Genomic DNA, 24114 nt, shown 5'->3' with positions numbered 1-24114 from the left:
CCTGTTCCGAACACTAAAGACTGCAGGAAAGACATAGACGCTAATATTTTAGTACAGATGATATAAAAACACATATCTCCTGAAGCTGCTTAAAAAGCAATTGCTTCAAGACTAAATGCTGATTAGCACTGCGTCATAAAACCTAATAAAATACATCATGATGTTTAGCCAACAGTGTTGCTGTAGATGAATTTTTTAGTCCATGTAGGGACGGTTAAAGTCCTTCAGGGGGCGCTACATGCTCATGTAACTCCCACAGTGCCTGAAATGTGCTGAAGTGGAGAATAGACCTTTAAAGTCAATAAATATAACTGTGTAAATCCATATTCAGATTTTTTGCAGATAAACTAACACGACTCTCTGTGTCTCTGTCAAATATGCTAAAATAAGAGAAGCACACAGAGGCCTCGTCCTCGTCCTGCTGGAGACAAAACAACACAGAGAGCAACGACAGACTTCAGTTAGTAATTACAGTCTGTTATTCTGAGGATGTTCCAGCTGTGCATTCATATTCACAACAATCCTTTCCGCCTCTCTCCTGAGCTGCTAGTCGTTTCTCATCTCTTCTGTATAACATGATCATTTTAGGAAGGTCAGAGCGCATTACAAATCCGTTTTACTTTATTTAATTAACCCGCTCACACACTTATATTGTAAAGACACGGTGAATATCAAACCATTCAGAAGATCCTAGAATAAGTCCTTTACAGCATGTGTTCGGAGCCCTCTGAGCAACACTGAGGGACTGAGCATGAGTTAAAGTCTAACAGGCTGGAGCTCAAAGGTCGCTGCTTCTCTGGTAATTGCCTGTTAAATTGAAGGGAAAATGTGTAGCACACACAAATGAGGTAAATATTTAATTTAGGATAACCTGTTAGGTGTTACTGTGGAAAAAAACTGATGAGTTCAGAGAGAAAGTGAAGACAAACAGCTTGTGTTCAGCTGTACAGTTTCATAGAGATAGAGAGTAAAGTATAAATATGACTTTACATGCATATTCAGGGGGACAGAGCACAGATACAGTGTCCTATACACACATCTTAGGTTCATATATGACAATTATGATGTTAAATGTAGAAAATAGCAGAGGATGGTTTCGATCCATCGACCTCTGGGTTATGGGCCCAGCACGCTTCCGCTGCGCCACTCTGCTGCCTTAAAGGGCCAGTGCAACAGAAACACTCTTCTATCTGTGAACGTGAGCTGCTTGGAATTCATCTCATGGAAGAGGACGTTCTTATATAACACGGCTATTGTTTCCTGCTGCCAGGAAGAGTTGGTGGGAGGGAGAGGAAGGGGCCGAGAGGAGGGAACCAGCTCAGAGAATAAAAACAAGGAAAAAGGAGTTTGTGAGTGAGAAAGAGGTGGAGGTGGACTGGAGGAGAGAAATGTCAAAACTATTCTTTAATTAGTTGAAGTGGAATCAGAATCAGAAAAACTTTATGTCCCCTGCAGAAAGCAGTGGAAATTCATCTTTGATGTGTTCACAGATGTGCATAGAAAAAAATAAATAAAAATAAACACAAGTTAAAAACACAGTTAACATAAAAACAGCAACCCAATAAAATAAAATACAATAAATACAGTGCAATTCGTACAATATAATGTCCTCATGTCTATACATAAACTACACAATATCTACAGGCTGTGTAGTTCATACCACCGTTTGTCATTCCAGGCACATTCCTGGGGCCTTATTGGCTGAGAGGGGCCCAGACAGACTGCCGACTTAAAAATAATATAAAGATATAAAATGATCTACGATCTAAAACTTCTTATCAGTGTTTGTAAATGTATGTATCCATTTTTAAAAGTGCAAATATGTAAGAATTATAGATTTTGTTGCAAGAATTAACAAAATCAACAGAAAGTAAAGAAATACCAATTCTGATGTAACGACATCCACTGAAGTTAGCACGCTAACCAGCTAGCCCCGAGCAAGCTGTTTAAACATCAACCAGCTTGATTGCTAACTGCACGGCTAACTGAGCTGACCAGCTAACGTCAGCAGCAGTTAGCAGTTGCTCTGGTGAATAATACAGTCTTGCCACAGTTAGCTGTCCTTTTAATCTGGCTCTGTGCTCTTCAATGTGTTGTCATGTTTCTCTGTGGTGAATATATTAATGTGATAATAACTCATTTGTGATTTTAGCTCTCCATTCATGCTGGTAAAGAGTGAGAGAAGGAGGCTTTCACACGCTGAACAGTCTCCTCTTTGTCTTTGTGGGGGAACTGGGCCACACAGACAAAGACAGAGAAAGAACAGGAGGGGAAGTGTAACATGCAGACAGAAAGAGGAATGGAAGAGGAGAGAGATTAGAGGTCCAAAAGTCGTTAAATGTACAATCAGTAAGGCGCACCGGCTGTTGTAACGTACACCGACTGTATAACAGAGATATCAGTGCAACAGACATAAAGCAATAACATTACACAACATGACAAAGTCCCCGTGAAGCACGCCCAACATTACTATCGTGTGTGTGTGGACGTATGAAAGGTTCCCGTCACAACTTTCTCTGTAGATTATTCTCTAAATATCAGCACAACATCGTGATACAGGGCTGCTCTCTTTTTCTGGTCACTTCTATGCTTTTATCCAGTGTAGAAATACACATTTTATAATACTGTACAACAGGGACTCTATGAACACATGAGCATAACTTCTTGTTTAGCTTAAATCAAAGCAGTGTTTCCCCGAACTCCACCGGTTCAGTGTGAGCCGCCTGCACTCTGCAGAGAGCCTGAAAACAATGAGATGAAAGCCTGAGACCTCAGAGGAAAACTGGTCTGAACTGGTCCGAGTCTGCTCTGCTCGGGCTCACGCTGTCTTGCCAAATAAACTCTCTCAGAGGGCTCAGACGGGGATTTATAGTGAGGCCCTGTGTGTTTCTCCAAGCCTGCATACTTACAGGCTGCAGCACAGGAAGTGGAACTTCTAGGGATTGTAGAAAGACAAAGGAGAAGTTGCTGTTGTGCTGTATTTGTCTTAGTGACACATCTACAGGGCTAACTGCAATATATACATTTGAAGTGTCTAAAATTGTGTAAGAAACTTTTGTGTTCTGTGGAATAACCTTGAAAATGTTTAAGAAATTGGCCAAATGTAAGAGACATAAACTCTGAATCTCACTTTTAATACTTTCCTCCTAATTTCCATTTTTATCATAAGATCAACTGCCAACAAAACACAAGTGTATTAATTCATTGGTCTATACTAGACCATATTCACATGGCGGCCATTTTCCTCTGACCTTGCCCTCTGGGATAAGGTTATTCTGCTGTGTTTCAGGTTGTAAGTCCTATAAATGAAGGAAATCTGACGTTTCACTGCTCACCGATTGAAAAGCACCTGGAAAGACAATGACTGTTGAACTGGGGGGTAATCAGGCCATATTTCACGGTAGAACAACACATTCGATCTGTGATAGCTAACGTTAGCATTTAAACACTTCCTATAGCTAACGTTATCGTTTATTTACACTCAGGCTTTCAGGCTCAAATAAATGTCTCCATGATGTGATGACATGATTAATCTATGCCTTTTCTCTTATATCGTGTGACATTATCAAATAGTAATGTTGACTACGAACAGTGTGACATTTGAGCCTCCCACCATGAGCGTGATGTCAGAGGAAAATGGCCGCCTGGACTGCCAATCAACCTTCATTTCCCAGGAAGTTCTTACAGGTGTCAGACAGACAGAATTGCATCATGAACACATGGTTTCCCAGTCTGTTAACCAGCTAAAGGTCCAGTGGGTATCCCAGGATATAGTTGCGTCTAGCGGTGAGGTTGCAGAATGGAACCAACTAAACTCCCCTCGTCTCACCCTCCTCAACTGTTGCTGCTAAAAACGTGAAAGGCTGCAGAAGAGGACGCCTCCCTCTAGATGTAAAAGCTCATTCTAATAACAAAAACACAGCGATTATCAGTTTCAGGTGATTATTCACTGGTGAAAACATAATTATAGATATTATTTTCCCCTAAATTCTACACACTGTTTAGTAACCTTCTATGTCTTTGTCTGACCTGTTAGTCACCAGAGTAAAGTATGTACAGTAATCCCTGCCTGTTCCCCTCCTGCCTCAGAGAAAACAGGCTGAACCACGCAGCAGCTCCACCCCCGTCCTGTCCTCTCCATGTGTGTTCAGGCCTGGTCTGCAGATGGATCCAGTGATACCGTCCCCTCCTCCTCTACTGCCAAACATGAACGAGGCACAGGCCCTTTCAGCAGAATGAATCTCAGAGGTTCTGGTTGTTGGAGGTGAGTACGCTCATCATGACTCAGACAACATGTGGGAAAACACTGCAGCTACAGTGTGTAGTGTTTCCATTAATACCCAAGGCCACGTTCTCATAAACATGTTTACCTCCCTGCCCCCTTCTTTCTCTCTTTCCGTCTGCCCTTTCCCCTCTTTTTTTTGGGCTCCTCCTCCTCCTCCTCTCTTCCCATTTCCTTTGTTTTTCTCCCAAACCTCCCTATATCCAGCGTCAGCTCAAACATTGTTCCCTTCAGAACGAGTCCCTGCTCTGTTTGTCCTCCCGTCCAGCAGTCAACAGCTCTGTTACAACCCGACTCCACCAGGCGCACACACACGATCAACAGAGATAAAAACAGAAACAGATGGCGAGTGTTTGAGTTACTCTAGTGGAGGGAGATCGGTGTCACGCCCTTATTTTGATCTTGGCAATATCTAGATGATCATCACATAAAGTTTCCACTGCTAAATTTCAGAAGCAGTGCCAGTTTCATAAAACTCCTTCTGCAATAATTGGGGTTAAATGACCTATGGAAGCGTTATAATGTCTCAGATACACAAATAGAAACACAGCAGCTCCAGACCCAAATATAGAAAAGGGCTGCATATAGAATGATGGTCCTGTGAACGTGCTCATGTTGAACAGCGTGCACCAACATGTGACAGATACTTTAGCAGGAACCTGAGATGAGAATACACAGCCTTCTCTCAGGAGCATTACTACCCACAGCTGATATCTGTCTGCACGCCCTGATTTAAGTCCCACTTAAACGTCCAACATGTAAGAATTAGCCACTTGTTGATTTAGCTAGTTAGCTTAGTTAGCTGTGCAGTCAGCAGTCAGGGATTGGAGCCTGGAGCACCAGCGAAGTGTTGCCGTTTACACTGCTAGTGTAGGTACTTTTGACCAGGATGTGATGACCAGTTGCATTTTAAAAATAGTTATTCTTTTATAATATGCTGATAATTTGGGTAACCCTTTTGAATGTTTTCAACCAAAAATTCTTCACATCTGAGCACCGTTAAATAACATACCACCAGCAGGATTGTTATTAGCCTCTATTAGAGTCTGACAGACTCTGTGTAAAGGAACATTCTTTGCTTCACTGTGAAACCCCTCAGGGAGTTACGATAGAGACCGAACCAAAACATACAGGTGCACAAAACAAGCGCACACATGCAGAGGTGCAGTTACAGACTGGTCGAGCAAGACAGAGGAGAAAACAGAGAGGGGGAGGGATTGGTGTGGGGGGCGGGAGGAGATACAAGATAAAGAGAAGTGATATCATCATCAATCAATCATGAGGAGCTTCTTCCTGTGCATGACATTTTAATCCAATTAGTTCTTTATGACGTCAGCGCATGTTTTCTCACTCCCTGTTTACAACAGACAGACAGACCTCACAGGAATGAGAGTATCATTTACACTTGTGTAATTTCTCATAAACCTTCATACAGCCTGGTGTTGCTTACTGTCCCTTACTGAGACAAACAAACAGTGCTTCAAGCAGGACTTTTAGTTCGAGCGTCCTTTTTCCTGGAAGTCTGCTGCTACTGTAACTCTGAGGCCAACAGCAGCTGGGGGAGTCTTCAGAGCACATGCACCAACATGAAGACATTGTTTATCAGATTCAGCTGATCGCACATGTTCTCCAGACTCTAAAGTTTGTAGTTTAGGGGGGAAGAAATGTTCATCTGAAGAGAGAGACCTTCATTTACTGATTTTATATGCAGACACAGAGAAAATAAACACTTTTTTCCTGTGAGAGCTTGCTAATACAGTTATGGGGAAAAAATAAGTATTTCTGAATTTTCATTATTACCTCATTAATATTGTAAATGTAAAGATTCAGCGTTTACATTTTGTCTCCAAAACTACAAAGTGCTCTTTTAATACAGAACACATTATTACTTAATATCACTGATCATCAACATTTATGCTAATCTTTCACCTAGAAGTGAAACATAAAAGCAAAAACAACAACAACATGTTCAGTAACTGGTTACTATATTCTGCTGTACTGGGCGGCACTGTAGTTTGATCATGATCACATCAGGAGACACAGATCAGCCAGGAGATGTTTATCACTTGTTAATGGGGAGGAAAATGGTGCAGATGAGGTCTGTATGGTAAAATAAAAGGAGGGCAATCTCCACTCATTAAATGATTAAAGGCCCCAGCTGATGATGATCATCAACAAGGCTTATGCAACTGATCATATTATCTTGAGGAAAAGTTTGCAAACAGATTATTTTAGTTACTGCTAACACATTGTGTTGCGACATTGTCTTCAGTCGACAGCCTCCATCTCCTTTAGCTCCTATGTAGCTCTGAGTGAGGGACAACAATCTTACACAACGGCTGCAAAGGTGTAAACATTTACATTTTGTCCAAAGCGACTCATGGTAATTCATACATACACTGATTTTCAATAATTTGCTTTCAACATCAGCACTATCATGGTGCCATGTAAGGTGCCAACCAGCACATCAGGAGCAGTTTGGGCTTCACTTTCTTACCAAAGCTCACTTCAACATGCAGACCAGAGGAATCAAACCAGCGACCTTCCAATAACCAGACGCTGGCTCTACCCCTGAGCCACAGCCGCCCCTAAAGACCAGCAACCTACTGGCTTTATTGGAGAAGTGTGTGTACACATACAAGGAATTTGAGTATGTTGTTCCCAGTGTTACACAGCTCAACGCTAAACTGTTATGTGAACAAATAGACATGTATATATACAGCATGCAGGGTTTGTATAAAAACAGCATGTATTAAATGTGCAATATGTAGGTTTTTAGTTAGTTCTTATATATTGCACCTTTGAGATTGTCACAAACACAATGAACACACACAATATATATATATATAATAATTTACAAAAATGGTTATAGGCTCATGTTTGTAATAGTGTCATGTTACAGAATGTCATGTCAGGACGGACTATACATTGTTGTTCTCTTACAGAGTAATGTAATAAACACAAACACAATATATTTTTGTTTATTGTGAGAAATGTAATCTCATTTTTGTTGCACTACTTTTGTTGGTACAGCTAAATGACAATAAAGTTTTGATTGATTAATTGATTGATTGATTTAACCTACAAATATGATTTTTCATCTGGAGGAGAATGGATGTCTTAGGGTTAAAAAGTTATTGACACTGTGTGATCAATCCATTGATCAGCTCTTTAGTGTGATGAGCCTGTAAACATGAGCAGTGGTGGATATACATGGCTGGCTGCATTGATCTGACTGCAGGATCAATCAGGAGAGAATGTGTTGACAGAACTCTGATAACTTGGACCTGTGGTGTTCAAACACTGCTGAGCATCGTGGAGGCTGTGTGGGCGGGGCGTGGAGAGACAGAAATATCCTATTGGCTCGTTCAGCGGTGGGCGGGGAAACAGGCACTACAAATACAGCGCAAGCCTCTTTGTAAGAAGATTAAAACAGAAGAGGAGAAAAACAGGCGCCCAAGAGAGAAACACACCCAGGACGGACTATACGTTGTTGTTCTCTTGTTTTTTAAGGTAATGTTGAATTTACTTTCTTAACATTTAAGCCACAGAACTTATTTTACGAGTTTTACTACATTACAGAGAGCGGGAAGTAAAGTCAACCGACCTCGTGCAGCTTCAGGGGATGACGTTTGGGAGGGGCTTGATTTCATCATCTTTATCCAAGACACGCTGTCAAACATAGATTTAGGCACTTTTATTGAGTTACAATTTTTGTCTTAATATATATGTTGATAAATGAGTTAAGGAGATATTTCAAAAGTTTTCTTTTTTCTGTTAGACGAACCCTGAAAGATTTCGGAACCAGACTGAACCGGCAAGCTAGCGTAAAAAGACTTCCGGTAGTAACGTTATCAATGAATAAAACCATGTTATTTTACAGGTCGAACATTGCGCTTAAAAGTAGTCTTAAAGCTTAATAAAGTGATTAATGTTCATCGTTATCCTCGCAACAACATAATTACTATTTTAATGAGAAAACAAAAAGTCCACAGCTTGATGGAAAAAGTGCTCCATGAAGTCAGTAAATGACGCACCGATATGATGTGTGGGCATGAGGGGCTTTACTTAGCAATGGTTAATAATGCTTAATAACTACTCTGTGCACTTCCTCTTGAATAATCGTATCACTAACAATCGTATCTTATCTTTTATTGTGAAGGTCTCAGTGTTTGCGCAGCTAGCTGCAGCAACAAGTGTCATGACTACTGATGTCCTGAGCTAACATTAGTTTCCCAGCGGGTTTAATGTCTCCTTACCTGCCTTTCTCAGTCACTAATATCGGCTATCGAAGTTCAGTTTACTAACTTTAGGTAATAAGTTCAGAGCTAACCCTAATGTGAAGGTTAATAAACAACACTCATAACCTTTTATGTGTTAGGAGTCAGCCAGGTAGTAATTTTTGGGTACTGTGTGTACCAGGTGTTGGCTAATAATTCAAGTGACCTGAAATGTGAAGTTCTTTTTTTCTGTCACTATTATGGGTCATATGTCTGGTGACTTAACATCCAGTAAGACAGGTTTATGAGACTGGTGTTCTTGACTTGCATCATTTCTGCCCTGGAAACCAGACTAACAAACTGTCTCCCCTCCTGTTATCCACCAGAAATTAGATATAACCATGAATAAGGACACGGAGATTGACATGAAGGAAGTGGAGCTCAATGAGGTGGACCCTGAGAAGCAGCCCATGACAGGTGACGGCCCACCTGCAGGCGGAGAGAAAAATGGCAGCGTCAAGCTGAAGGTCCCTGAGGACGAGGTTACGTTCACCGGGCTGTCCAAAGAGGAGCTGATGAAGGTTGCTGGCACTCCGGGGTAAGAGTTGCTAAAAACCACATTTCATTAAAGTATTGTACAGGTGTGGTCGTCTTAACAATATTTCCCCGTGTCTTTTGTGTTTAGATGGGTGAGAACCCGTTGGGTGCTTCTCGTCCTGTTTTGGCTGGGTTGGGTCGGCATGCTGGCCGGAGCCATTGTGATCATAGTCCAGGCTCCTCGCTGCAAACCAATTCCTCCCATGGACTGGTGGAATGAAGGACCTCTGTACCAGATCTCTGATGTTGAAGCTTTCTCTGATGGCCTGAAAGGTAGAGAACATGACTGAATATGTATTTCCATGCCTCTATCCCTTTCCTGCTGAGGCCTGCATGTCTGTTTGCTAATGGGATCGTCCTCATTCCCAAAATAAGACTCTGAGATAATTTTAAATTTATAATGGCCTAGTTTTGGTGTGGTGCCCCTCTCTCATTCATAAGGTATAAGTCGTGTGACCGAGTGTTGGGTATCTTTATTTCGGCGTGGCCTATTTCAACTGGCCGGATGCCAAACTGCTGACTAGACTGACAACGTGTGACTCACGGTCTAAAGGACAGAAAACGTCTGGTCAGGCCTTTCATATCTCTCCTACTCTGATTTCAGGAGGTTAAGGTTGAGCAACCTAGTACAGCATATATTTTTAGACTTCATGTTAGATGTCAAAATTGATTTATCTACTGTGTGTGGGGGATATCGGGTCAGACACACACAATGGACCTCCTTGTGCTCAGACTTAACATGCTCAGCAGATGGTGTGAAGGGAGTCTCTCACATGCTCCTGCCTTGAGTCAATACTTTGCTGAAAGAGCAGCATTTTTCCTCAGCTGTCTCTTAAGCACTCCAAATGCCTCTCCAGTCTCCTGCCCTCTCGTCCTAACCTTCTGAACTTGTTACTGTTCACACAGCAACTCTGTCTATCACCAAGGTAAAGAATCACCCAACATTTCATCGCTGTCCCTGTACTTCTATTTGTCTCCAGGTGTTGAATCAAAGCTGGATGAAATAAATCAGCTGAAGGTGAAAGGTCTGGTTCTGGGCCCTCTTCACAGTGTCCAGCCCGACACACCAGACGCCCTGTTTCTCGACCAGATCGACCCGACACAGGGAAGGAAGGAGGACCTGACTGCTGTGCTGGAGAAGGCCCATAAGAAGGGTAGGTCATTACCTGAAATCAGATATTCAGGTGTGGAAATTGGTGTCTAGTGTTTGAGAGGTTTTGTTGTGTTGTTTTTAAAAAACTCTTGTCATTTATGTTTCCTATCAGGCATGTCTGTGGTGCTTGACCTGACTCCAAACTACCTTGGAAATGCTCCGTGGTTCAATGGTGATGTTGGTGACGTGTTGGAGAAAGTCAAGGTAGGACACACACCGTGTTCATTCAGTCACTCTTCAGTGTGTGAAAGTGTAGTGCAGTGTAGAAAGAATCTGTGTCATTGTCGTAGCTAAAGAGCTCATGTTCTCCTGCAGGCTGCAGCGGCTCACTGGCTGAGTTCGGGTGTGGATGGTATCAAGTTATCTGGCCTCAACATCGCTTCCAGCTCTGCTGACTGGCCAAAACTGCAGGCTGTCGTCCAAGGCAACCGTACAGAAGAAACGAAGAAGAGGTGAGGACGGCTACCATTCTCTGACCTGAAGTGCTGTATATAAGTAGACGATAACTTGGACAAACCATTATCTGCTGTATCCTGCAGATGTGGGGAAAGCAATTTTGAGCAAAGTCTACACTAATCAGGACTTGTATGGCAGAGTTTCGGGGAGTTTTTAAAAGCATCAGTGAAATGTCACCTGACTGGGTTGTGTGTCCTGAGGGAAAGTGGAGATTAAAAGCATTCCATGGCTGCGGGAGGGGAGTTGGGGAGAGGCACATCAACAAGAAATGCATCCACAAGCCACAGATGCTCTGCACTGTAAAAGCAAAGCGACACCTGGTGGAGGGTTTGAAGGATGACTCAAATGTTCTCATTCTTTCTCTCAGGGTGCTGATAGGTGCGGTTGAAAATGGATCGGCTGCTGATGTGTCTCAGCTCGTCAACACCACAGGTGTAGATCTTGTCCTGTCTGACCTGCTGAGCAGCAAAAATGGAGGTAGGCTGTTGTGCCCTGTTTGTCTCACTGTACTTGGATGTGCATGAAGTTTCTATCTTTATAAGTATTTGGCTTAATTTTGAACAGAATATCTCGTTTGTTTGAGTTTTTTTTAACAAAATGTCAGTTCTTGTGCGAAAAACCAACCAGTTGTGGCTAAATGTTGCATTACAATTGATGATTAATTTCTCCCCAATATTTGCAGGTGTGGAGCGAATCAGGGATATGGACACGCTAGGCTCTCAGCACAGAAGTCTGGCCTGGGGTCTCGGTGCCACCCAACAGGACCAGCTGTCCAAACAGGCGATGACTCCGGGCCTGATCCGGCTCTACCAGCTCCTGCTGTTCACCATGCCTGGAACCCCAGTGTTTACCTACGGAGACGAGATCGGCCTACAGGCAGGACAGGTAAGTTAGAAACCCATCAGATTACAAAGTGTTGTGATAACCTTACAGCTGTTTCAGACTGTAACATCTGTCTCATTGTGTCCTTATCAGGGTTCAGCGTCTCCTAAGATGGTTTGGGACATACAGAAGGAACCTGCTGATGGAACTCCTGTCAATGAGACTGCTGAGGTAAGAGTGTGTTCACAGACAGTGTCAGTGTAGAGAAGGAGTCTGTGAGCAACCAAGTGAGGGAGACATGATTAAAATCTTAATTTCTCCTATTTACAGGCGGAGCGGAAGGAGCGTGTTGACATCAGGAAGTGGTTTATATCCCTCAGCGACCTGCGAGGCAAAGAGCGCTCTCTCCTCCACGGTGACTACTACTCGCTCTACTCCTCCACCTCCTCCCTGTCTTTCCTCCGTGTGTGGGATCAGAGCAACAGATACATAACAGCCGTCAACTGGGGAGGAGCAGCTGAGAAGCTCAAGCTCAAACTGGCACCTACAGGCAGGTTCAACACAAACGCTTCTAAATGAATCATAACGTAGCAGTGACGGTAGATTTTAACATCCTGATCTTTGCTCCTGCAGAAGGACTAGAGCTGCCAGAGACGGCCACGGTGACGCTGTCGACTGACGAGGCCCTGAAAGCAGAGGACACCGTCAGCTTGGACGAAATCACTCTAGCAGCGGGAGGAGCAGTGCTGCTGCAGTTCCCCTATAAAGCATAAAGATGGCGCCAGACTGCAGGAAAGATGCCTGCAGACTAGACTTGGTTTAAAAACAGACACTGAAGTCAGTCCTCATCTTTAGGAGTGAAATAATGATCGATACAGGACATTTCTTTTAATACAAGATACATGAAATATCAGTTTATTTAGTCAGGACAGAAATGAATTGGCCAGTACAAACGGAGTTGACTTGTTTTGGTATCTATAACGTTCACACGTCTCTTGAGTTGACTTTTTATTGTGTTTGGAAAAGATGCAGCGACTTCAGTCATGCACTCATCAGTTGATCATTTTGTTCTTTATTAATCTTTTATTGTTGACTAATCTGTACATTGTCCAGCAATGGGAAATACATTCCATTCTTCTTTGGGCATTCCTAAAGCAGTTCTTGTTTTGTTTTTGTTTTTTTTTATTATAAATTTTATGAGATTCGGTGGTTTTAAAAACAGTTTTATTTTCTGACATCGGCCTTTTTTCTTTTGATTTTTTTTGTTTCTCACTGCGCAGGAAAAAAGAGGTTAACACAGATAATGCGTGATGACTCTGAAGTGTTTTTTAAGAGTGCTCATGAACAAAATTGTTGCAACTGGCATCAAGTCTGTCAAATGAACTGAATTGGAAATGAATAAACAGAAAGTTCTGTACCGACTCTGGTATCCTCGTGTTTGTCCTGTGTTACTGTTCTCTGTGCAAACAGAGCAGCAGGTCAGATGTTCACCATCAGATTAAATGGGTTTAATATGTGTCACATGTAGAGAAAAAGAAGTATGTCCTATATTTTATCACCATCAGACGGGTTTGATCTGCTCATTATACTTAACTCTTAAATGAATGCAGTTCACATATCTACAGGTTTAATTAAATGAGCCATACGCTGAATAAACCCCCCTGTTACACTTCATTTTCAACATTTTATTCAGCAACACTTTAAAGTAAAAATGAAACGGCAGTGAAACATGTTTAAAGAAGCAATCAGTGAGCCACACACAGAAGAAAGCTCCTGCTGTGAGTCTGACTGAAGCTTTGTGCTGCAGATTCTGTTTACAAGGTGGAAAAAATGTGTTTTGAAAATGTATATAAAAGGCAACGACGACTTCTAGCTTAACTGATTCATGCCACGAATAATTTTCTTATAGAACAGAAGTTGAACTTGTGGTTGGTCCAAAAATAAACTGGCATTAAAATACTTCTCTGTGGTTTCATGTTGGTCGGTTCCTGGTGAGAGAAGAGAGATTACTGGGTCGTCACTTGGTAGGCGGAGAGACCAGGGCAACTACAAATACAGGCTGAGCCTCTTTTTAACGTTAGATCAGACAAACGGACAAACTGAGGAAGACGGGAACAGACTCAAAAGGATTAAACACTGCTTTCTACAGGTAATGCTGAGTTTACTTATTGCAGAAATTTGAAACACCTTTTGAGTCTGGGTTTACTTTTTTCTTTCTCTTTCTTATTGTTAATATCCTGTTTGGTTACATATTTTCCAGTCTAAAAAACACTTAAACATAAATAAATATCCACATAAAACAAATGAAAAATTAAACCAACAACTTAAACAACTATATTTAAATAAAAGTGCATTATTATATATATAGTATGGAAGACTGAAACGGCCTAAACTAAAAAAAAAGTACCTTCATGTCTAAAGAAATCAGGTCTAATGATGAGTGAGGACCTGGAGATCGACATGAAGGACGTGGAGCTCACTGAGGTGGACCTTGAGAAGCAGCCGATGACAGGCGACGGCCCGGCTGCAGGCGGAGAGAACAACGGCAGCGCCAACCTGATGGTTCCTGAGGACGAGGCTGCGTTCACCGGGCTGTCCAAAGAGGAGCTGATGAAGGTTGCTGGCACTCCGGGGTGAGAGCCACTGAGCAGGAGCTGCTGCAGAGTGTGATGTTTGCTGTAACTCAGTGGTCACCGTGATGTTTCTTTCTCGTCTTCTGTGTTCAGGTGGGTGAGAACCCGTTGGGTGCTTCTCGTCCTGTTTTGGCTGGTCTGGGTCGGCATGCTGGCCGGAGCCGTTGTGATCATAGTCCAGGCTCCTCGCTGTAAAGCCATCCCTGAGATGGACTGGTGGAACGAAGGACCTCTGTACCAGATCTCTGATGTTGAAGCTTTCTCTGAGGGCCTGAAAGGTAGAGAACCTTTGGTGATTGCAGGGTTGGTGGTTTGATCCAAACCTTCTCTTGTCTTTGTGTCAAGGTGTCCTTGGGCAAAACACTGAACAGCAAACTGTCCGGATCCAGCCACTCGGGAAGCATCGAGCACCCAAACGCCAGGGCATTCATACCTGCCGATCCTAAATCCCTAATCCATAATCCCTCAGCATAAAATCATAGAGTCAGATTTCCATTATGGATCTGTGGAGGCCTGGTTTACCACCCAGATGGAAACAGATGACCGGCTGAAAGCAGCCAAAAGAAGAAGTAGAAGTCTTGTGACAAGGTTTCATAGTTCCTCATGGACCACATCAGCCACCACAACACGACTCCAGGACAGAGAAAACCTGCCAGTCAGGACTTTCATATCTCTCCTACTCAGATTGTGGTTAAGGTTGAGCAGCTCAGTGCTGTACAACCATCTAAAAGATCACTTCAGATCTCATAGTTCATCAAGAGAGTTTATTTTAAGATTCTTCATGAGATTTTAATTCTAACCATCCGAGTTATTCTAAGTGGAAGGAAGGAGGGTCAGATTGTACTCCTGAGCTCAGAGATAATCACAAGATAGCGTCTGGGTTCCCAGCAGAGTTGGACACCTGTGTGACTTGTCAGAGGTTGTAGAGAGTCCTGACTTGAGGCCGACCTCGCTGAAAGAGCAGCTTGTTCACCTGTACTACCCTCCTGTCCTCACCATCTGACCCCGCTGCTGTTCACATCAACGCTCTGTCCCTCCAGGTGTTGAAGCAAAGCTGGATGAAATAAAAGAGCTGAAGGTGAAAGGTCTGGTTCTGGGCCCTCTTCACAGTGTCCAGCCCAACACACCAGACGCCCTGTTTCTCGACCAGATCGACCCGACACAGGGAAGGAAGGAGGACCTGACTGCTGTGCTGGAGAAGGCCCATAAGAGGGGTAGGTCATTACCTGAATCAGATATTCAGGTGTGGAAATTAAAACCAGCAACATGTTGGGATCATTCTCAGTTAGTAGTGAGAAAGTAGTGTCTCGTGTTTGAGAGGTTTTGTTGTGTTTTTAAAAAGACTCTTGTCATTTATGTTTCCTATCAGGCATGTCTGTGGTGCTTGACCTGACTCCAAACTACCGTGGAAATGCTCCGTGGTTCAGTGGTGATGTTGGTGATGTGTTGGAGAAAGTCAAGGTAGGACACACACCGTGTTCATTCAGCCACTCTTCAGTGTGTGTGTGTGTGTGTGTGCGTGTGTGTGTGTGCGTGCGTGTGTGTGTGTGTGTGTGTGTGTGTGTGTGTGTAGTGCAGTCAGATTATATGTCATTGAACAGTTTTTGCTGCTGTAGCTAGAGAGCTCATGTTCTCCTGCAGGCTGCAGCGGCTCACTGGCTGAGTTTGGGTGTGGATGGTGTCAAGTTATCTGGCCTCAACGTCACCTCCAGCTCTGCTGATTGGCCAAAACTGCAGGCTGTCGTCCAAGGCAACCGTACAGACTCGAGGAAGAGGTGAGGACAGCTTCCGTTTTCTGACCTTCCTAGTTCCTGGGCTGTCAAATACCAAAGTTTCTGTCTGTGTAACGTCTTCTGAGGCATCTTTATTTGCTTCTTACTGTTCTTCAAACATTTTTTTCTTCACTTGCCCTGTTTTGTCATATAAACCACAGACATATATGCATCGACGCCTCATTGAGCGCTGGACCATACGTCAACGTCGCCGCCATATTGGATGTGGCAGGTCTGCTCTGTGAACTAAGACAAGTCAGTGGAGGCATTAACTTATAGCTCGCTGTAGAAGGAGCTTTATAAAGTTCATCATTCATCATATAAAGGCGACATCAACATGAGGCGTCTGTGTGTGTGTCTGTGGTATAAACTACCTGCTCTCTAGAAAATAAAGCTTCCAGCAGCTTTAATCAAACCACATTCTCTTTCTCTCAGGGTGCTGATGGGTGCAGCCGAACATCTTTCAGCTGCTGATGTGTCTCAGCTGGTCAGCAGCTCGGGTGTAGATCTCCTCCTGTCTGATCTGCTCAGCACCAATAATGAAGGTGAGCTGGTGTTCGCCTCGTCATCTCAATTATCCTGCCGATCTTCCTGCACAGTAATGTGGCCTACTGCAGTTTTTCTTCCTGATCTTTGTGTCCCCTGCTGTGTCTCCATCTTCACTTTCTAAGAGTCTAAATCGGGAACTAACAGTTGCACATAAACCAAAGTTCATTCTTGTGTGAAGACCAACCAGTTGGTGTAAAAATGGTACATTGCAGGTGTGAAGCGCACCGAGGTCATGGACCTCCTGAAGCCTCAGCACAGAAGTCTGGCCTGGGGTCTCGGTGCCACCCAACAGGACCAGCTGTCCAAACAGGCGATGACTCCGGGCCTGATCCGGCTCTACCAGCTCCTGCTGTTCACCATGCCTGGAACCCCAGTGTTTACCTACGGAGACGAGATCGGCCTTCAGGCAGGACAGGTGAGTTAGAAACCCATCAGATTACAAAGTGTTGTGATAACCTTACAGCTGTTTCAGACTGTAACATCTGTCTCATTGTGTCCTTATCAGGGTTCAGCGTCTCCTAAGATGGTTTGGGACATACAGAAGGAACCTGCTGATGGAACTCCTGTCAATGAGACTGCTGAGGTAAGAGTGTGTTCACAGACAGTGTCAGTGTAGAGAAGGAGTCTGTCAGCAAACAAGTGAGGGAGACATGATTAAAATCTTAATTTCTCCTATTTACAGGCGGAGCGGAAGGAGCGTGTTGACATCAGGAAGTGGTTTATATCCCTCAGCGACCTGCGAGGCAAAGAGCGCTCTCTCCTCCACGGTGACTACTACTCGCTCTACTCCTCCACCTCCTCCCTGTCTTTCCTCCGTGTGTGGGATCAGAGCAACAGATACATAACAGCCGTCAACTGGGGAGGAGCAGCTGAGAAGCTCAAGCTCAAACTGGCACCTACAGGCAGGTTCAACACAAACGCTTCTAAATGAATCATAACGTAGCAGTGACGGTAGATTTTAACATCCTGATCTTTGCTCCTGCAGAAGGACTAGAGCTGCCAGAGACGGCCACGGTGACGCTGTCGACTGACGAGGCCCTGAAAGCAGAGGACACCGTCAGCTTGGACGAAATCACTCTAGCAGCGGGAGGAGCAGTGCTGCTGCAGTTCCCCTATAAAGCATAAAGATGGCGCCAGACTGCAGGAAAGATGCCTGCAGACTAGACTTGGTTTAAAAACAGACACTGAAGTCAGTCCTCATCTTTAGGAGTGAAATAATGATCGATACAGGACATTTCTTTTAATACAAGATACATGAAATATCAGTTTATTTAGTCAGAACAGAAATGAATTTGATGAAAGTAAATGAGAAAGTTTGCTTTCAAACTGAGTTCATTTGTTTTAGTTTATATATCTTATAAATGTGACTTTTATTGGAGTGTTTATGTCAGGAACAGATGCAGTGACCTCACTGTCAACTCTCTTCACTTTGTCCAAAAATAAGACATTCTTCTTTTTATGTTTGTTTCTATTTTACATTTTAAAGAAATGATCACATAGATAAAACAAGTTACCACGAACATGTGTGATGACTCTGAACCAAACTGGTGCGTCTGGCCTCGTCCTGTCACATGAGCTGAACTTTGAATGAAATGAACAAACAGAAAGTTCTGATCCGACTCCTGCGCCCTCCTCATGTTTGGGTGTTTGTGTAACACGACTCGTATATAAGCGAGTCGTGTGTTGAAGCACGTTCTTTGTGCTGGAGATAGCATCAGATGAGACGTTCACTATTTTCAGAGAGTACAGGTGTGTAAGTGTGTCACAGATGTTGACAAAGGAAGCACGCCTCTATATTTTATCGGCTCATTATACTTCATTTTGCACAAACTTTATCTACCAGCTTCACTAAATGGGTCACACACTTTACAGACACTGCTGTAAATCATAAACCGAGAAAGAGATAATGTATTTATTGTGTGACACTAAGAAACACTTACTATATAAACTAACTACTTATTACAGATAACTTGTAAACCTGTAAGAATATTTATGATAAAGTTACAAACAAATGTCGAGTGTTTCACCAGAACACGTTTCTCGGTGGTCTCTGACACTTTGCTCCTAAATCGTGATTTTTGTGAACGCCGTGAACTTCCTGCAGTATGAATCAGCACAGACAGAATCAGGTAGATGAAATCGAGCGGCATTAATACTTCCTCTGTAGATACTGTACTTCCCACGGATGATTGTTTGTTTCACACAAGAATAATTAATCTGGTGAGCAAATGATCTGGACACATTTCTCTTGAGGAAAATCACAAAGGTGTGATTAGAAAAACCTTCTATTTTGTCTTTGAATTATCTGAATGATAATAGATGATAATATAAATATAAAATATGATAATAATAGCTGAAGTCAGGCTCGTACAGTAGACCTGGTGAGCTTTGTATTTTATATACTCATGAAAAAATACTTTGTTTTGTCGTCCACACAACTTAACTTACATTTTCATGTTGACATGTTCAGTTCAGAACGGTACAGATCAGGAGCAAAACAGGGAAGAAGAAGAAGAAGAAGAAGAAGAAGAAGAAGAAGTCTGTTGCTGTAAATATAACGATTAACAAGATTTCACAGTTTCACAGTTGTTAGTTGAGAAAAACACAACATTATTCCTTTAATCTCACATGAACTGGAGCCCAGTCTGAGGTGCTTTTTCATTAACTATTAACTTCTGCTTTCATTCAGCCGTGTAAAGTGACTTCTAGCGCCAAAAAAAGTCATTACAGAGAAAATTAAAGATATAATATTAATATATTACTTTGTTAAAAGTGAAAGTCACATATATAAACAGTTAACTTGATCTTATATCAAATGTACTTAAATATAAACAGTTATTTTCTGGCAATAAATGCACTTTAATATCAAAAGTACAAGTAAAAGTAAATTACACATATAATTTCATGTGTGTGTATTTTACAGGTCAACTGATTATCAGCCTGGCAGATTATCTCAATCGTTATTCAGTGTTTTTTTCTGATCACCTGATTGATGATGAATAAATTAATTTCTGTGACAATCTGCAGAGTAACTAAAGTTACCAGATTAATGTGTTAAAGAGTTTAATATCTGCCTCCAGAATGGAGCTGTGTGCAGGTATAAAGCAGCAGCAGAGAAAGAAATATAAAGTAAATTACAAGAAGCTCAAAATTGTTCCTGACTAAATGTTCTTCTATCAGCGACTCGTGGTGTGTACATTTACTATAGTCTGGTGTTTAACTTGAGTTTTGAGGTAGTTGTACTTCACAGCTTTTAGTATCAGACTGTTTATAACTTCTACAGCAGGCTGGACTTTATCTGGCAGCTGTAGTTTGCAAATCAAAATTTTAGATATTAACTCTGCCAAGTGTTTAACTGAACAACTCAACATTATATAATGGAGGTAAAGAAAGCTCCATGTCCTCCAGATATAATATTACAGTACTGCTCATCATACTGCAGGTACTGTTGGTGATGTAAAGATTTATTAAACTTTGACTCCAACTTGAAAACCAATGTTTCAGTCAAATGCTGAAATCTTTTAAGTTTGCACAGATGTTTCATCGCCCTCGTGTTAAGTGCAACATCATAAAGCGTTCCATTTCTCATTCACAAACATTCGATTTAAAACTCATGCCTTTGATAAAAATGTCAAACAGCCCCTTTAACAGCTGAAACTGGAGTTGATTCTGAGCAGAGTTTCAGGGTCTTGGTACAATACCGGGCCGCCGCGTCGCTGCGGTATTACAGGGGAGGTTTGAAGTCGATGATACCGGGAATCAGAGCCCGTCTCAGCACCTCTCTTCACTCCCCACGCCGCTGCGAAACCCAACCACCGTCTCACCCACCGCCATGCACACTCATGACTGACTCTCAGTCTGAGTCTGACACACACACACACACGCACACACACACACACGCACACACACACACACACACACACACACACACACACACACACACACACACACACACACCTCTGACATCACGCTGACATGACCTTTCAGGAGTTTTAAGGAGCACTGTAGAGGCACGAATCATGTTTTACACTGAAATACAGCAAAGTGAGCCAGCCTTACCTGTGGCGTCGTCATGGAAACCCCTCTGCCCTGACAACCTGAAACCTGTGAGTGAAAACACGACTGTATATTCAGAACTCTCTCAATATATACAGACACTTACTTAACCATTTAATATACCGCCCAGTCTGTACTTCTATAAACACGTTCGCTTCTTTAGCAACTGAACCTTTAAATACTAAGAATAGTATTAAGTTCTTATAAGATGCTTATTAACATTAATAAGACTGTTAAGGTGTTAACAATATTGTAATAAACATGTTTCTTGTGGGATTACAAGACATTTATAAGCACGTGTTAATATATAAACTGCTTAAGAATAAAAGTCTAATTGTTGATTTTAGCCTCACAAACACGTTTGAGTTGAACAAACTGACGTGTGATGTTATTGTTAAACCTGTCCTGAGCTTTTGTTCTCGCTTTATTGAGATTAAAACATATGTGATTATGATTTAAGTATGAACTTATTAATTACTTATTAATTATTTTTGCAGCTGCCAGAACAATGCCATATGTAGGGATCTAAATTCTTATTTTTATAGCTGCAAAACGCTGATAGTAAGAGCAAAGTTAAAGGATAAGTTTCCCCAGAAATGAAAATTCAGTCATTATCTCCTCATTCTGATGGAAAGTTCAGTTAAGTTTGAAGTTTCATTTTATTTCTGGAGCTTCACAGTGAAACAGAGTCGAAACAGAGAGTTCTCCTAAACAACTGAAGCAGCTGCGGATGTAAAAAGAAAAAACAACCAAACAAAAACAAAAAATACATTAAATGTCTCCGTCCAACTTCATCAAAGTCTCCAGACGCTCCCAGATCCCAAATGGTTTTAAAAAAGACTTTATTTAAAGCTGTAATCATCACTGTCGCTACTGACTGAACTTTCAACTTTCATTATTGATAGCGAGTTTCTTGTTAGTATTCTTATTACTGTTTAAACACATGTGAAAGGATTAATCAGGGCTGTGTTATTATCATTATTATTTTTACTGTTAACTCAGTCTTATTATAAGGACCTGAGTATAAAGTGGTGCGGTCCCTGTTTCTCGGTACAACACTGGGAAACACCAGAATCACACCCAGTGCAGCGTCCTCAAAAGAATCTGGAGCTCTGAGGTTTGAACTCGAGGCTTTAAGAAGAACCACGTCGCCCCCTCATTGATTTCTGTCACAACTTCATATCAATTGGAATGATCAGGGTCCTGGGTCGGTCCCGTCTGCTTCTCTAGAATTTATTTGATGTCTGAATTTTGATTCTGATTTTCCTTCTGCTGTCTGCTCGAGTCTTCAGCGGGTTCATGATGTGTTCTCGTGGGCTCGCCGTGCTTTTTATTTGTGTTCCTGAAACTTAAAGCTGCTCCGACAGCTTCAGTACAAACGTGTGTTCCTCCTCATTCATCCCGCTCCGTCCGGTTTGTACAGTCTCACCGGGCTGTAGTACTGACTGTGCTCTGATACGCTGTGTGGTCTGCTAATAGACAGCTTTTATCATCATCAAGTAAACGCTGCTTGCACATTATAACAGCTATAGAATAAAGACCCCATCAGCATTTAGCTTGCTGGCCTATAAACCAGGCAGGAAATCTCCCGGGAGCTGTGACGGCTGAACACTGTGAGGCCGGCAGCTGCTGCTCGGCGACTAAATGGAGGAAGAAACTCACCTTTTATTCTGTGTTCTTGGTAGTTACTCCGGAGGGAAACATAAATCAGTCCAGTCCTCCTGCAGACAGCTCTAACTATAATAACACCACTTGCAGAGTTGCCTGTTTTAACCTTAAAGGTGCATTATGTAGTTTTGGATCTTCATCAATTGATTATTTATGCCTCAACAAACTAAATAAACAAATTCTTTGTGTTTTCTATGACTGAATAAACTTAATAAGTGACCTTAAAGGACGACACAATTTGTTTTACTTTGTTTATGTGTGGCGGACCCTGCCACCTTTCTAGCTTCAAACATTGTTCTGGAAACCTTATTTTCCTCTGAGAACAGCTTGTTTAAACACTTACAGGAAAGATATATATTTCCGTTTTTTATTACCCTTCAATATTGTATATGTTTGAATTTCTTCTTTAAATACACAGTGCCCCTTTAATTAAGCAAATACAGCCACCAGCTGCTTAGCTTCGCTTAGCGTAAACCCTGAAACTGAAAATAGCTAAACCGAGTCGTTCTACAGGTAACAGCATCTGCCTTTGAGCACCTCTAAAGCCAGTAAGGAGAACTTTCTGTCTTGTTTGTTTAAAATCTGAACAAAAACCTTCTAACTCTGCTCCCATCCACCTGACGTCTCTCTGTTCTGCCTCCTCTTACCTCCATGACTCTCCGGCTGACTCCTTCCTTGTTAACCAACACTGGCCAAAACTCCACGTATGTTTGACTTTAGTCCCATTAATGACATTTTAAGATAATGCTAAGGAGACTTCTTTCAGGATTTTTGTCAGTTTGGAAAATACAGTTTGCTTATTTGCTTTCTTTTTAATTTTTTAAAAAATGTTTTAATATATTTATTGTTTTGCACATATTAAATATACAGTCACTGGAACTGGAACATTATGAGCATCAACCCTCCCACCACTCTACAGTGGAAACATTTAAGGAAGGAAAAAACAAACAAACAAACAAACAAAAAAGGGTGGAAATGAAAATGTAATAAAACATAAAATCAACAGTGGTCCTGTTTTCTATAAGAGGCATGCTAGCTTCCACAAGCACTGCCATTCAAGTTTAATCATTCATTTCAGTCTGGTCACTTTCCCGGAACTAAATAAAAGTGTCCCACGTCTCTGTGAACTTATTTAGTTTCCCTTTGGCAACATAAGTTCATTCCTCCTGTGCCAAACATGACGCCATTTCCTGTAACCACCTTCCAGCTGCAGGCCCGTCCATACTTCTCCACCGTCCTCGCCTGCAGCAAGGAGAGATCAATCATGGCCTATTTGCTTTCTTGCAGAGAGATAAATGAGATGCTTAGCATGACAAGAAGAAACCTTTAGCTTAGCATAAAGACTGGCAGCTCGTTGGCTCTGGACAAAGTTAACAACATTTTCCTACCAGCACCTGAGACAAGTATTCAATTTGTTTATTAATAAGAACAAAAAGTGTAATAAAGAAACAACACGTCACAGATTCAGAAGGTTTTATGCAGCAGCATGTTTGGCTAGGTGCAGTGACTTCCTGTAGCTTCAAATAGTTGTTTTACAGCTCGATTTTTCGTAATGAAACAATCCAAATATAAGATCATGTGTAAACTCGTAAGCTGGACGGTGGATCGGTGGCTCCTTCTCCTCCCTTCAGTCTGTATGTCTGCCGGCTGTAGCTACACATTTAGCCTACATCGCTACCCTCAACGTGGTGCTGGTAATGTCAAGTCACTTTCAGAAGCAAAAAAGAGAATAACTGTCACACTTTTTCTGTATTTCCCCCCAAAAACTGGAACTACGACGACAACAGCGACCAAGAGTGGAAAAGACCAAAATGCAAATATCTGCTCAGAAATGGAAAGAAATAAGAGATGTGATGCTGCAGAGGACGGACTGTGTTCTGCTGGTCCAATCACTTAAAGATGTGTG

At 42.1% G+C, this 24114-nt stretch overlaps 2 protein-coding genes across 2 annotated transcripts; both read left to right on the top strand.

The window, feature by feature from the left end:
* The first annotated feature begins 7643 nt into the window (after positions 1-7643).
* On the top strand, positions 7644-12952 carry slc3a2a (solute carrier family 3 member 2a). The gene is made up of 11 exons (XM_030430911.1): positions 7644-7795; positions 8889-9100; positions 9188-9372; positions 10080-10253; positions 10365-10456; positions 10568-10704; positions 11076-11185; positions 11391-11593; positions 11684-11761; positions 11861-12080; positions 12164-12952. Exons 2-11 carry the CDS (start codon positions 8904-8906, stop codon positions 12301-12303), a joined length of 1536 nt encoding a protein of 511 aa, XP_030286771.1. The 5' UTR covers positions 7644-7795; positions 8889-8903; the 3' UTR covers positions 12304-12952.
* Positions 12953-13599: 647 nt separating this feature from the next.
* LOC115589768 (4F2 cell-surface antigen heavy chain-like) lies at positions 13600-18028 on the top strand. The gene is made up of 11 exons (XM_030430912.1): positions 13600-13679; positions 13952-14163; positions 14257-14441; positions 15204-15377; positions 15533-15624; positions 15805-15938; positions 16371-16480; positions 16697-16899; positions 16990-17067; positions 17167-17386; positions 17470-18028. The coding sequence occupies exons 2-11, from the start codon at positions 13964-13966 to the stop codon at positions 17607-17609; spliced, it is 1536 nt and encodes a 511-aa protein (XP_030286772.1). The 5' UTR covers positions 13600-13679; positions 13952-13963; the 3' UTR covers positions 17610-18028.
* Positions 18029-24114: the final 6086 nt, after the last annotated feature.

Source organism: Sparus aurata, chromosome 10 (assembly GCF_900880675.1).
Source record: "Sparus aurata chromosome 10, fSpaAur1.1, whole genome shotgun sequence".
NCBI classification, from domain to species: Eukaryota; Metazoa; Chordata; class Actinopteri; order Spariformes; family Sparidae; genus Sparus; species Sparus aurata.
Note: the sequence above shows the minus strand (reverse complement) of the source record. Positions and strands in the feature narration are given on the sequence as shown.